Source organism: Zingiber officinale, chromosome 6A, assembly GCF_018446385.1.
Source record: "Zingiber officinale cultivar Zhangliang chromosome 6A, Zo_v1.1, whole genome shotgun sequence".
In the NCBI taxonomy this organism is placed as follows: domain Eukaryota; kingdom Viridiplantae; phylum Streptophyta; class Magnoliopsida; order Zingiberales; family Zingiberaceae; genus Zingiber; species Zingiber officinale.
Window position 1 is genome coordinate 108,273,313 of NC_055997.1, and position 10,517 is coordinate 108,283,829.

Below are 10,517 nucleotides of genomic sequence, written 5' to 3' on the forward strand. Positions count from 1 at the left end.
ACATAACGGAGAATAGATGACGGGGGTTTTGCTCCCATCACTGCAGACAAAAACCACAAGCGCATCAGATCCTATTGCTTTTGTATCAACGAATTAGTTCGCAACATTGATTGAAAAGTTAACGGACTGTAATTCAAGATGAATTTTGTTGATTTCTTTTCTCCAAAGTGTTTCTTATCAGTTTAATTCCGGTGTTCGTTCCAGCGTAGCATCGACGCTAGCTAGATGAGAGTATGTACAAAACCGACGGCTCAGATCAAATCGCCGCCTCAACTCCATCTGCCTGATCTAACCTGCCTTTATTGGTACAAAAAAATGCCCAAAATGGGAAGGAAAAAAAAAACTCCAGTGTGGCCTCCGATCGGAATCTGAAGATCGCCCTCGAATCTGGCGGTGGCGGCGAGGAGAAGAGAGTGGAAGAATAGTGCTTGTTGTTTTTCGACGAACCTGGTTCTAGATCGGCGAATCAGATAGCGGAGATTTAGGGATCTTCAGCCTTGGACATCCGGGAGAGGCGGCTAGGGCGGGGTTGGAAAGCAACCCGCCGACGCTGCTGGTGGGAGGACGGGCGGATGAGAGCGGAGAGGGCGCGCTTCACCAACTCTCCCTCCACCGCTCCGATCCGGACCAGTGAGTTGGCCATCGCGGACCTCCTCGCGTTGAGCCTGTTCGACGGCGAAGCAGCGGCGACGGTGGAGCCGCCGGCTTCGCGGAGGTTGAGGCCCTTGTGGAGGTGGCATCGGAAGGATCCGGGGTGGGTGGAGGGTGAACAGAGGCAGGTACGCCGTCGAGCAGGGGAAGATCGTTTGTCAGCCCCCGTGGCAATGGAGCGAGCGGTAGAGGCAGACCGGCTATTGGAGGAGAAGAGCACGGAGGGGGCGAGGGTAGATCCGGCACCGGCGAGGTGGACGCGGGTGGAGGAGGCGGATCGCTGGTGATGGTGGAAGAAGGTAGCAGGCGAGCAAGCGGAGAGGCTGGTGGAGGACGAGGCGAAGCCGGAGCGGCCCTCCGCCGGGGCAATCGACCGCCGGAAAGGACATGCGGATCCCGAGGACCTTCTAGAAGACGCCATACCCTAATCGGTATCTATTTTGGCAAACATCGATCAACTCGGGTGTGGTATTTATAGCGAAGCCAGCAAGGGGCACAAGTGTAATAAACCACAAGATACGGGAGCGGTTTGGTTCAGGCAGGCGGAAGTCGGTTGGCTCAACTCGATGGGCGGGAAGCCACGGATTCACTAATTCCATGGGCAACGCAGTGGACTCACTGCGTGAAAGCAAGGTCCTACTTCTTGCTATTATTACGATCGATGCCACCCACTAAAGTACCCGATTGGGAGACGGCAGCCGACTCGATGGCTCGACGTGATTAGCAATGAAGGATCAAGGGCATTTTAGGGAAATCGGACGCGTCTCTTTGGAAGCAGAGAAGCCGGCGTGTTATCCAACGCCTAGAAGAAAAGCCAAGTTGCCGTTTTTTAATGGTAAATATGTCTTATTCTGATATATATAATTAATATATAAAATGATATTATTAAAATATTTATAATAATAATTTATAAAATATATTCTGATTTATCAGATTTTAATCAATTTAGTATTATCTGTTTTTTATCATTTCTTTTCCGTTGCTTTTCTTTAATGAAATTCCGCTCCTTGTTGAAAAGCTATAAGGGTGCGTTTAGTTCAAGTTATCATGTATAATCTTAGTTATGTGATTACCAAGTAATCATATAACCAAAGTTATCAGGAATAAAACATAACCTATTAAGTGTTTGGTTCAACTTAGGTTATACAACCACTTAATTTTACATTTACTAATTTACCCATTGAACTTTTGAATTAATTTAATTGAATAAAACTCTTTTTCTCTCTTCGTTCTCCCGTGACTTCTCTTCTCCCCCTCTTCGTTGCCGCCACTGAACAGAGCAAGGAAAAGGGGCTTCTCCTTTTCTTCTTGTCGCCGCCGACCAGCAAACGATCCTCTCGCCGCTGTCATGTGGATTTTGAGTGTTCAACTCTTTCCTGGCATGGCCTTCCTCCAGAACCCTGCTGTCTATAACAATTGTGATATTTTTCGCATTGGCGCCACAGATCTCGCAACATCTGCATTCACAGAACAATTATTTCTAGCAGTAAATAAAGGAGTAACTTCAATGTTTGATGTCTTTAATCAATAGAAATAAGCACAACTCCAGAATTTTCTACCACTTCAATCAATAGAAAGCTTCAACTAGCAGTAAGGGAAACGATTCATAGCTTAAGAAAAGGGATCGTCTTGCTTGAACAAACTAGATCTAGAATCGACTTTGTCGGTGTGACCAGATTCCAAACACCACAAACGAGATGAGGGAAGAAGAACTCAAGGAGATGAACACGGATCAAGCAAAATCCAAAAGTCAAAATGCACCTGTTGCCCTTTACCACAAACCAGGCCTCGGCACAGTGGCGGTGCGCGAAGCCGAGCTCGCCCTTGCAATGACACCAGCAGGATCAGCTCGGAACCCCCCTCCCCAGAACGAGAACTCAAGTGGCAGATCCGGCACATCCTATCCTCCTCCCGCTCGCCGCCATCCCCGTTTGCCTCGCAGCCGCCGCATCGCCCCACGCCTGTGGCCACACAAGCGCCCTTCTCCGCCGCCTCCCCCGCCGTCTCTGCCGCCTCGGGTGCCGCTGCCGTCGGACTACTCGATTTTGCTCCATTTCGCTGCTCGTTCCCCGTCATTCGTGGGGAAATCGAGGTTGCTTCTATCTTTGAAGAATTCGGAATCGCCGGAGCCGCACGACAAGCGAGCGGAGATCAAGAACCGATTTCAAGGAGAGGGGGGAGAGGATTGTGGAGGGTAATTTTGGAAGAAAAAAATGATAACCCCGGAATCGTCCAAAACCTTATATTTCGGAGGTAATGTAATTCCGGGTTGCATGCCGATTTTGCTGATGTGGCGGGAATCGCTTATTACCAGGAATCATTGATTACCTAAACCAAACAAAGTTTTTGTTGATGACCTACCAAGGTTATCAACGATAACCCCCAACCAAACACCCCCTACGAGCTGTGGAGGCGGGTATCTGTGAGCCACTATTAAAATTGGTTGCGTTGTCGTCGTAGCAGTTGGAGGTAGACACGTTGTGTGGATCGAAACACGTAGCATTAGTTGTCGATTAGTTGGGCGACAACTGCACAGCTACATGGTCGGCATCGGCAAACATATTGGTTCGGATTTAATAAATGTCCCATATCATAAGTGTTGTTTCCCTATCGCATTAATGTGACAACTGACAAGGGTACAAATCGATACGTCGTGGATTGTTTTAGTGTAATGTGATGGACAAGATTTGACTTGATCAGATAATTATCTATCGAAGCACGTCGAGCATCCAATCAGCCATGAATGCAAGCGATGTGCCTTCCACGTCTACGGTAGCATCGCCGTATGGATAGCAAGCATCCAGGTCACAGCATAATCCATCGAAGAACTCTAATCCTTTACGAAATGATAATCTTTAAAATAGCTTTAAAACACAGAGAGATTGAATTAAAGATGAAAATAATCACTTCCTTCAGATATGTAATCAATTCTTTATTTAGGCCTTGTTTACTCTGTTTACTCGGAAGGAAGGACAGATGGAAAAAAAGGAATGAATTGCATGAGAATAGAAATTTATTTATTCTCCTGTTTACATATTAAAAAAATGGAATCACTGATTATTTTATCTCTGTTTTTCAACTGCTCGAAATCGGATGGCAGTGAGAGGCAAAAGGCGAACAATCTCAAGATCTTCCTCACCTTCTCATGGACTTCTTGCCGGAGCACTCTGCCTATATGATCACGCAAGCTTCCCCATCCCCAGAGTCAACTCAGTCATTGCCACCTCCTCTTCTCCTCCTCCCTCCCCCTCACTCCATGATGTGGTGATGATGAAGGACAGATTGCCACCTCCTCTTCTCCTTTCCCCTCCCCCTCAATCCATGATGCAGTGATGATGAAGGGTCCACCCCGTGGCCACGGTGGATATTAAAGGAGATCAAAGTCAAGACGGAGATGACATCGACCGATCAGGCGAGGCATGCCCCGACCGGGGAGGCAGCTCCGATCTGCCGTCGCCTTCGATACGGGGAGCAATCAAACAACCGATGTTCAAGGGAGAATGTACAGAAGCAGAAGCCAAGAGGCTATCTCGCTCGGCTAGACAACATAGATCGATGTGCAGAATTCAACTTCGGCCGAGCGGTTATCCCGCTCGGCTTGGGAACAGGCTTCGGTCGAGCGACTACCCCGCTTGGCCTGACATCAGGCTTCGGCAATAGCAAAGTGAACCTTCGGTCGAGCAGACACGCACTAAGGAACAACAAGGTTTTGGCCGACCAGACGGGGCACTAGGGCGGCGGAGTTCAGGCCAAGCGGTCAACTCGCTCGGCCTAGCAGTATACTCCTGACAATATCCAGTGATATTCTTTTAGAAGTTGGTGCCGCTGACACCGGACCTGGGCTGTTAAAAGTGTTGGGATCTCTTCGTACGGCTAGAGAGGGGGGTGTGAATAGCCGACTCCAATTGCTCGCGTTTCTTTCTACAAACTAGGGTTAGCACATCGGAAACTAAATGCAGAAAGAAAATAGGAGAAGAAATCAAACCTCTACGCAAGGATGTAACGAGGTTCGGAGATGAAACTCCTACTCCTCGGCGTGTCCGTAAGGTGGACGAAGCCTATCAATCCGTCGGTGGATGAGTCCCCGGAAAACCGGCTAAATCAAACTCCTTGTGGGTGGAGAAACCTCGCCACAATCACTTGCAACAGCAAGCTAAGAGTACAAGAGAATAGCAAGAACAAAATACAACATGAATGTAAACACAGTAGCTTGCCTTCTCGTCGACTGGGGTCCCGGATGAAGTAGCAACTTCACGGACAGATGCAACAAGCAACTCAGCAGCAGCTGATCCAGTCGTGGAATGAAGCTCACGCGAAGCTTCGACAAGGAGGAGCTCAAAAAGCTCAAGCACAACAGCACTTAACAACAGGAAGGAAGAAGAAGAAGTAGTCGTGCAGCAGCAGCCCTCGACAGAGTACAAAAAGACATGTATGCGTCTCGCTATAGCTCGATCGGTCGTGGACCGATCGGGAAGAAGCCTGTTCGGTCTCATGGGGTACAACACCTAATTCGGTGCTCACTCGACACATTCCTAGAACAGAGTGGAGGAAAATTGAGCTCGATTGACCTTGAGGTCCGAACGATCTGACCGCGGATCAGGGAAATTGTTATTTACCGATGAAAAGAGCTTGTCGGTCCACGGTTGCTATGCCAACTCCAATCGACCGATCGGTCAGAGCATACAACGTGTCACTGGATCGGTCTGCAGACCGATCCAGAGCTTGGTTTTTGCCCAAACCAAGTCCCAAAACTTCCAAACCAATATCCGGTCAACATTGACCTATTGGTACATCATGCTTAGCATCCGGTCACTCCCTTGACCTGCTAAGACTCCCCACCAAGTGTCCGGTCAATCCCTTTGACCCACTTGGACTTTCCTCTTCGTGCCAAGTATCCGATCACTCCCTTGATCTACTTGGACTTCCCAACACCAGATGTCCGATCACCCTTGATCCATCTGGATTTTCCCTTGCCCGGCTTCACTCACCAGGACTTTCCACCTGGCTTCACTCACCAGGATTTCCACACTGCCTAACATCCCAGTTAGGACTTTCTCACTGCCTGGCTTCACTCACCAGGACTTTCCAACTGCCTAACATCCCAGTTAGGACTTTCCCACTGCCTGGCTTCACTCACCAGGACTTTTCCACACTGCCTAACATCCCAGTTAGGACTTTCCCACTGCATGGTTTCACTCACCACTTTTCCCTGCCAACTCCCGCTTAGGTCTTTCCTCGTGCCAAGCTCCCTGCTTGGACTTCTCCGTGCCAAGTCTCCATACTTGGACTTTTTCCCGAATCAAGTCCCATCCACCTTGACCTCGTTGCCAAGCTCCCTGCTTGGACTTTCCCCGTGCCAAGTCTCCATACTTGGACTTTTCGCGTGCCAAGCTCCTGCTTGGACTTTTCCCGAATCAGGTCAACCAGGTCAACCTTGACCTAAGGTTGCACCTACAATCTCCCAAACACCTATTCTTGTCAAACATCAAGAATAGAACTCTCTCACGAGTGTCAAACATCAACATGCAACTCAACTAGGTCAACCTTGACCTAAGGTTGCACCGACAATCTTCCCAAGTCAAACATCAAAATACAACTCGAGTCAAGTCACCTCGAGTCGGGTCAACCAGGTCAACCTTGACCTAAGGTTGCACCAACAATCTCCCCCTTTTTGATGTTTGACAAAACCCATAATCAAGTTAGGTTAACCCGATAACCTAACTTAGGTTTTCTAACCATCTTCCAATGTCCAATGTTCTTTCCTTGAACATTCTCTGGACATTCTCCCCTTAGGTTAACCCGATAACCTAACTTGGGTTCTCCAATAATTCTCCCCCTTTTTGACACACATCAAAAAGAATTCTAATGTTCTTCCTCAAACATTCCTTGACATTCTTTCCCTAGCTTGGGTTCTCCAATCATTCCCCAATGAACACTCTCCCCTTTTTGACACACATCAAAAAGAGAGAATCAAGGTCAAGAGTTTCCTCCTAATGAAAGTCCCATACCTTTCATTGAAACTCATAATTTCCCCCTTGATACTAAACTCAACAATCAACTTAGTGACAATCCTATGTCACTAATCCTCAAAAGTCTTTAAGGAGAAAAAAAAACTCCCTCTCAAAGTCAACTCCCCCTTGATAATTAGTTAAAAACTCCCCCTAAAGGTCAGTTCCCCCTTGACCATTGCACCAACAATGTCTTGGAGAGTTTCAAACCTTTAGAAACCCGAAACTCAACTCCCACAGCTGAAATTTCAGACCACAGTCGAAATTCAGCAAATTCAGCACGCCTGATCGGTCACCGGACCGATCAGAACCCCTCTGGATCGGTCCCCAGACCGATCCAGCCTTGGACAGCCTCGAGTTCTGATTTCCTTCTCCCGAAATTCAGAAACTCACAACAAATTCCAGAAAATTTGAAAAATTGTGAAATTTTGAGGATACATTCCTCATAGCATATACTATCATGGAAAAATAGTTTTCTATGAAAATAACTTCCATTTTTCAATCTTGATACAAAGTTCAAAAACTTTGAAATAGTTCAAGTTTAACTCAACTTTGTATCACAATGTTCAATGATGAATGCAATCACTAAGATGGCTTCATCAAGGTTTTCCAAATCAATTTCAAAATGATTTTAAACCTTTTAATTTAGGACCATAATCTTAGGGCTAAATGTACATGACTTGTACACAAGCTTTTCCTATGATCCTCCATTTCTTGAATTAGGCTCATCTAGGTACAAGAACTATGCACCTTGATCCTAATTCATGATCCTAATATCTCACACACATCTAAAGTGTATCAAAGCACATCCATGGCAATTTTGAAGTGAGATATGAGTTTAGGTATTTTAGACTAAGGTCTCATGCATTTTCTAAACACAAATTTGATCTCAATATCAAAATGTGTTTTTCATCCTTAAATCAATTCAATTGATTATTAATGCAAGAGATGATGACATGGCATAGAATGGTATCATAAATGAAAACATGTGCCAATGTCATGATGTCATGGCATAAAGTTTGAAACTTAAATAAACATGACATAAAACTAGCCTAAGCATTATCATGACATTTCAAATGATAATAAAACTAAACATGATGTCATGACATGGCATATGACAACCAATCATGGCAAGTTAGCACAAATAAAATACCTAAATTCCCTATCTAAGTATCCTTAGCCTTAGCTAACTTAAAATCTAACCCTAGATTGCCCATATATCCCTAAGAGAAAAACAAAATCTCAATTATGGTATTTCTCTAGGTTTTCTTAAATTGTGCCAAATAAGATTAAAATCGATATTTTTCAAATATGGCACAATTTACTCTTCAAGGAGTAAATAATAATTCTTTTTCATTTTCAAAGGTTATCAAAACCTTGAAAATGCTCCTTGAGTGTCAATTTCCTCAAAGTTGGGTTAACTACCCTTCTAATTGGAGTTGACACTCTCTAACCCATCTATGGGATAAATAAGATGCTCCTAGGAACCCAATATCTATGTGAGCTCATTGGGTTCACTAAATATTCACTAGGGATGACTTCCCTAGCAACCCTCCTAATGACCCTCCTAGGCTTTGAAGCCTTGGTCATTTGGGACTCATCAAGATCAACTCTAGGGGTGACTCCCCTTGTGACCTTGGTGGTCTTCCTAGCCCTAGGTTTTGTTCCATAATCGAATGGAACATCATGATAGGTGGGCTTGACCACTTGGGACTTAGGTTTGTGACCCATACCTTTCTTGTCCTTGGACATTGGTTTTTGACCCTTAAACCCTAGGGATGACTTCTCCATGTTCTTAAGAGTCTTTTCCAAGGTATCAAGTCTTGACTTCAAGACTTGATTCTCCTTTTCTAATACCTCAATTTTTGATTTATCACTCTTCCTTGAGGTATTCTTAGGCATATGTCTAGTTGATTTAGGATTCCTACCTAGGTTATCCTTAGCCTTAGATGGGTTGATCCTAGGGTTAGCCTTTTTAGAATTATCCTTATCTAGACTCACATGTTTAGCTCCTAAGCACATGTATTGATTCCTAAGGTTATCATGCTTGTTATTATCGACAAGTGCAATAAAATTCCTAGCATGCATTTTATTAGAATTGCAAAAATGAACCTTAGAGGTTACCTTAGGGTTTGCCTTAGCTCCCCCTATCGATGTGCCCGGTCTCTTACCCTTGTGAGGTTGCCTCCCCCTCGGACAATGACTCCTATAGTGTCCCCTTTGCTTGCATTGGAAGCACACGATGTGCTCCTTGCCCTTGCGTTTTGGGACTCCGGCTTCCTTGACCTTTGGCGCCGGTGGAGTCTTTCTTACCCTCTTCGGACACTTACTCTTGTAATGTCCATGTTCCCTACACTCAAAGCACATAATGTGTAATTTAATTGAACTTAAATTGCTTGAGTTACCTAGGGTTGAGGGTGGATGCGAGCTCTCTTCTTCATCCCTTTCGGAGGTAGAAGCTTCTTCTTCTTGCTCCGAACTTGAAGAAGAACTCTCCTCCTCTTTGTCCTTAGATGTTGAGTAACCCTCAACTTCTAATTCCTCTCCTCCATGATGTGAGCTACTTGATGACTCACTTGTCTCCTCTTCATGATTTGAAGTGGAGCTCTCCTCATGGTACTTGGCCAAATTATCCCACAACTCCTTGGCATTGTTGTATTTACCTATCTTACACAAAACATTAGTAGGTAATGAAAATTCAATTATTCTCGTTACCTCTTCGTTGATTTCGGATTTGTAAATTTGTTCTCTGGTCCACTCCTTCTTCTCAAGAGGTTTTCCTTCCTTATCCACCGGAGGAGTAAAACCTTCTTGTACACAAAACCAATTCATTATGTTAGTCATAAGAAAGTACTTCATCCTTACCTTCCAATACGCGAAGTCACCGCATTCGTAGAAGGGTGGAATGGTGACATCTTCTCCGAGTAGATCCATCCTCTAGCTCGTGCTCCCCGGGTGTTAATCCGATGAAGAGCAAACCTTTGCTCTGATACCACTTGTTGGGATCTCTTCGTACGGCTAGAGAGGGGGGTGTGAATAGCCGACCCCAATTGCTCGCGTTTCTTTCTACAAACTAGGGTTAGCGCAGCGGAAACTAAATGCAGAAAGAAAATAGGAGAAGAAATCAAACCTCTACGCAAGGATGTAACGAGGTTCGGAGATGAAACTCCTACTCCTCGGCGTGTCCGTAAGGTGGACGAAGCCTATCAATCCGTCGGTGGATGAGTCCCCGGAAAACCGGCTAAATCAAACTCCTTGTGGGTGGAGAAACCTCGCCACAATCACTTGCAATAGCAAGCTAAGAGTACAAGAGAATAGCAAGAACAAAATACAACAGGAATGTAAACACAGTAGCTTGCCTTCTCGTCGACTGGGGTCCCGGATGAAGTAGCAACTTCACGGACAGATGCAACAAGCAACTCAGCAGCAGCTGATCCAGTCGTGGAATGAAGCTCACGCGAAGCTTCGACAAGGAGGAGCTCAACAAAGCTCAAGCACAACAGCACTTCACAACAGGAAGGAAGAAGAAGAAGACCTCTAGCAGCAGCAGCCCTCGACCCCTTTATACCTGTGAAGAAGACAGTGAAGAAACTAGCCGTTGCGTCGCGCTAGAGCTCGATCGGTCGTGGACCGATCGGGAAGAAGCCTGTTCGGTCCCCGATCGGTCCATGGACCGATCAGGGAAATCTGATCGGTCGTGGGGACCGATCAGGGCCTGTGCTGATCGGTCCCCGGATCGAAAGCTTTCAGAGTTGCCCAACTCTGTGTGGAATCTGATCGGTCCCGGACCGATCCCACCTCAGCGTCTCGGTCCCGGACCGATCGAGCTCCATGCTGATCGGTCCCGGGACCGATCCG

At 45.9% G+C, this 10,517-nt stretch overlaps 1 protein-coding gene and 1 pseudogene across 1 annotated transcript; both read right to left on the reverse strand.

Moving 5' to 3' along the window:
- Nucleotides 1-132: 132 nt before the first annotated feature.
- Nucleotides 133-1,099, reverse strand: LOC121997340. Its single transcript, XM_042551692.1, has one exon. The coding sequence runs from the start codon at nt 1,070-1,072 to the stop codon at nt 482-484; it is 591 nt and encodes a 196-aa protein (XP_042407626.1). The 5' UTR covers nt 1,073-1,099; the 3' UTR covers nt 133-481.
- A 677-nt stretch (nt 1,100-1,776) lies between these two features.
- LOC121994292 lies at nt 1,777-2,841 on the reverse strand (annotated as a pseudogene).
- Nucleotides 2,842-10,517: the final 7,676 nt, after the last annotated feature.